Genomic DNA, 3,041 nt, shown 5'->3' on the forward strand with positions numbered 1-3,041 from the left:
CGGGCGGGCGGGCGGCTGCTCACCTGGCCACGTGGGTGACCACGGGCGCGAAGTTGGTGGGGCCGTAGAGCTGCACGGTGCGCAGGCTGCGGTGATAGGCGTCCAGGATGCCGTCGATGCCGCAGCACGAGGGGTCCTCCTGGTTGCCGTTCTGGAGCAGAGCAGAGGCCGGGCCCAGGGCTCACCACAAGGACCCGAGAACCGAGAGGTCTGCGGCTGCTCTGTCCCTGTGTCCCGCGCCCTGCGTGACACCTGGCCCAGCCGCCGGTGGGGGCAGAGGGGAGGCCGCCCAGACTTCAGCTCCACAGGGCCGTGGGCCCCAGGAGCACCGTCTCCGTCACCCTGGATGACGGATCACGCCTGGATGCCCCAGAGCCTCATGTGCTCAGCGCAGACTTTCGGAAGGTGGCGGGTGAGGGCCCTGTCTGACTTCCTGTTGGGAGGTGACTGCAGGTGCATCGCGCTCCGCTCCCCTCCAGTCTCTGCTTCCCAGCCCGCCGTGGGCCGCCAACCCCAGCTCCCCGCCCCCAGCCCTACCAGCGGGAACTCGTGGGAGACACGGCCGTCGGGGGGCAGCTTGGCCCCGAAGCCCAGGGCGGGGAACATCTTGTCGCTGTCGTAGTGCTGGATGATCTCCCCCACAGCGGTCAGGGCCAGCGCGTAGGCGTTCAGCTGGTAGGGGCTCATGTAGTGCAGCGACGTGGACTGCGAGGGGTTCCCTGGGACACGAGACACGGGTCGGCAGGGAGCGGGGCGGCAGGGGCTCGAGCACCCTGGCCTGGCTCTCTGGATACTGGACTCCCCTCGCTTGCCGCACGTTCCATCCCTTGGCAAATCCCGGCTGCTGAACTGGAAACAGTTGGGACAGCAGTGGCCTCCGTAGGCGCCTGCTCCTTTCTACCCACGCACCTGCTTCGCCACAAGGGCGAGCTGTCACACGGCCCGCAGCACTCGGGGCTCCTGTAGACCCGGAGCCAGCAGGTGGCGCAGGCTCCCACCAGCCCCGGCCCTTGCTGCACACCCTCAGCCCGCCTCACGGGCCCCTGGCCATCCCCACCGTACAGCCTGGGCGGTGGCTGTGCCCTCCACGACCCCTCTCTCATTGCCTCTGCACCGCCTCAGGGTGGCCCTGAGCAGCCTACGGGAAGTCATAGCCTCCCCAGACCCACCACGGACTCCCCTGTAGTCCCCGTCACACTTCCCAGAGTCCATACGTCACCGATGGGGTCATTAATGAGAAGCTGAGCAGCAGGGACAGCGAGGGCACGCCCTGCCACTGGCGTGGACCTGGTTAAGTCCCTGAGCTGCTCAGCCTCAGTCTTGTATGTAAACTGAGGGTAACAATAGTCCCTACCCCAGGATCACAGGGAGGGTTAACTGGGTGTCAGTGGTGTCCTTCAGGCCCGATGCTTGAGCCGCAGCCACAAGAGGGTTCCTGACACACAGGACAGGACACCGGGCTCCGGCAGCATCTGACTGGCACCAAAATGAGCGCTGAGCACCCTCACAGGTCCAGAACCTGAAGCAGGCTGTGACCTAGCGACTGTTCCCTGAGACGCAGCCACACTCAGGCCCTGAGGTGGTCAGAGGAGGGAGGAAGCAGGGGCAGCTGCCCTGGCAAGGGAAGCACTGGATTTGGTCCCCACTGTGCTCCGGCCCCCAGGCTGGACCTCTCAGGCGAGGGGCTGTGACCGGAAGGACACATCGCGGCCACAGGGGCCTGAAGGGCAGGCCCAGGGCCTGGCACGGGACCCCCGAGCCCGGCTGTGTTAGTGTCGGCACTGTGACCCGGGAGACCTCTGCCGTCTCGGTTGTACCTTGGTCCCTCGGGCCCAGAGACCTCTTTTTTGGTGAGGAAGAGGCCACAGAGTAGGAGGGACCCAGGGGTTCATGGCCAGGGCCATCGCCACCACCCTTAAGTCTTCCTCTCCCCTGTCCAGCCCCCACTCACCGTTGGAGGCGGTGAAGTCAATGGCCACCGTGAAGTTGATCTGGGTCCTAGAAGAGGGGAAGTGGGGGTCACCAGGGAAGGTGGGGCCGTGTGGAGGGTCGAAGGTGCTGGGCAGGAGGGACGGAGCCACCGAGCTCCAAGAGTGTGGCCTCAGGGGAGAGAAAACGGGACCGTAAAGCCCACTGTGCCCTCCTCCAAAGGATGCCGTGAGTCCTGAGTGGGTGAGGCTCTGCTGGGCACAGAGGCGATTACTTCCTTCCTCCTGAATTCTGCCCTCTGGGGCCACCAGAGTGAGCTGGGTAAGGACTAGTCTCACTGGGCTCCTGATTCAGGGCTACAACACATGACAAAACAGATGTTACTGATTTCCCCAGGGAAGAACAGGGCACTGCTGTGAAGTCGTCTTGCCAAAAGTTGAGTCTGAATCTGACTGGGCTCAGCATTCCCATCTACCAGTTCTTCACAGGAAATAAAGGAGACAGAGGCACAAGCCGAGTGACACCATGGGGATGCAGCCAGCAAAACTGAGTCCTTGGGAAACTGAGAACAACCAGATGAGAGTTTCATTGACCTGCATGTTGGCACTGGCCAGGAAGCTGGGAGTCTTGGGTTCCTTCATCACCTCCTGACTCCGAATCTCTTGGGGAGTCACACGGGTGCTTGGGGAGCCAACAGATGAAAAACAATTAGGAGGTAAATCCACGAGTCAACATATGGATCTTGCTGGATTTCTTTTTTGGTACTGGGGATCGAACTCAGGACCTTGTGTTTGCCAAGCAGGCACCCGCTGCCTGGATTTCTGATTCAAACAAACCAATTTAAAATCTATGAAGCTGGGAGTGATGATGGCTCCCTATAATCCCAGCACTCTGGGAGGTTGAGGCAGGAGGATCACAGGTTGAAGTCCACTCTGAGCAACATAACAACTTAGTGAAATCTTGTCTCAAAAAAATTTTTGTTTTAATTAAAAAGGGCTGGGGCTGGGGATTTAGCTCAGTGGTTCCAGAGCCTGTCTCGCAAGCTCAAGAACCCAAGTTCAATCCCTAGTACCACCAAAAAAAAAAAAAAAAAAAAAAAAAAAAAAAAAAGG

General features: G+C 60.6%; 1 protein-coding gene across 1 annotated transcript in view; it reads right to left on the minus strand.

Annotated features, from left to right (window-relative positions):
* Window positions 1-6: 6 nt before the first annotated feature.
* Cpne5 (copine 5) overlaps window positions 7-3,041 on the minus strand; it is a 49,012-nt gene continuing 45,977 nt past the window's right edge. The window contains exons 15-17 of the mRNA XM_033766417.1: window positions 1,952-1,998; window positions 538-719; window positions 7-151 (exon numbers count right to left, since the gene is read on the minus strand). Of these exons, the coding sequence (XP_033622308.1) occupies window positions 20-151; window positions 538-719; window positions 1,952-1,998 (361 nt within the window). The 3' untranslated portion in view covers window positions 7-19. The remainder of the gene's footprint in view (window positions 152-537; window positions 720-1,951; window positions 1,999-3,041) is intronic.

This window comes from Fukomys damarensis, unplaced genomic scaffold (genome assembly GCF_012274545.1).
Source record: "Fukomys damarensis isolate Sample0158 unplaced genomic scaffold, DMR_v1.0_HiC HiC_scaffold_20, whole genome shotgun sequence".
NCBI lineage: Eukaryota > Metazoa > Chordata > Mammalia > Rodentia > Bathyergidae > Fukomys > Fukomys damarensis.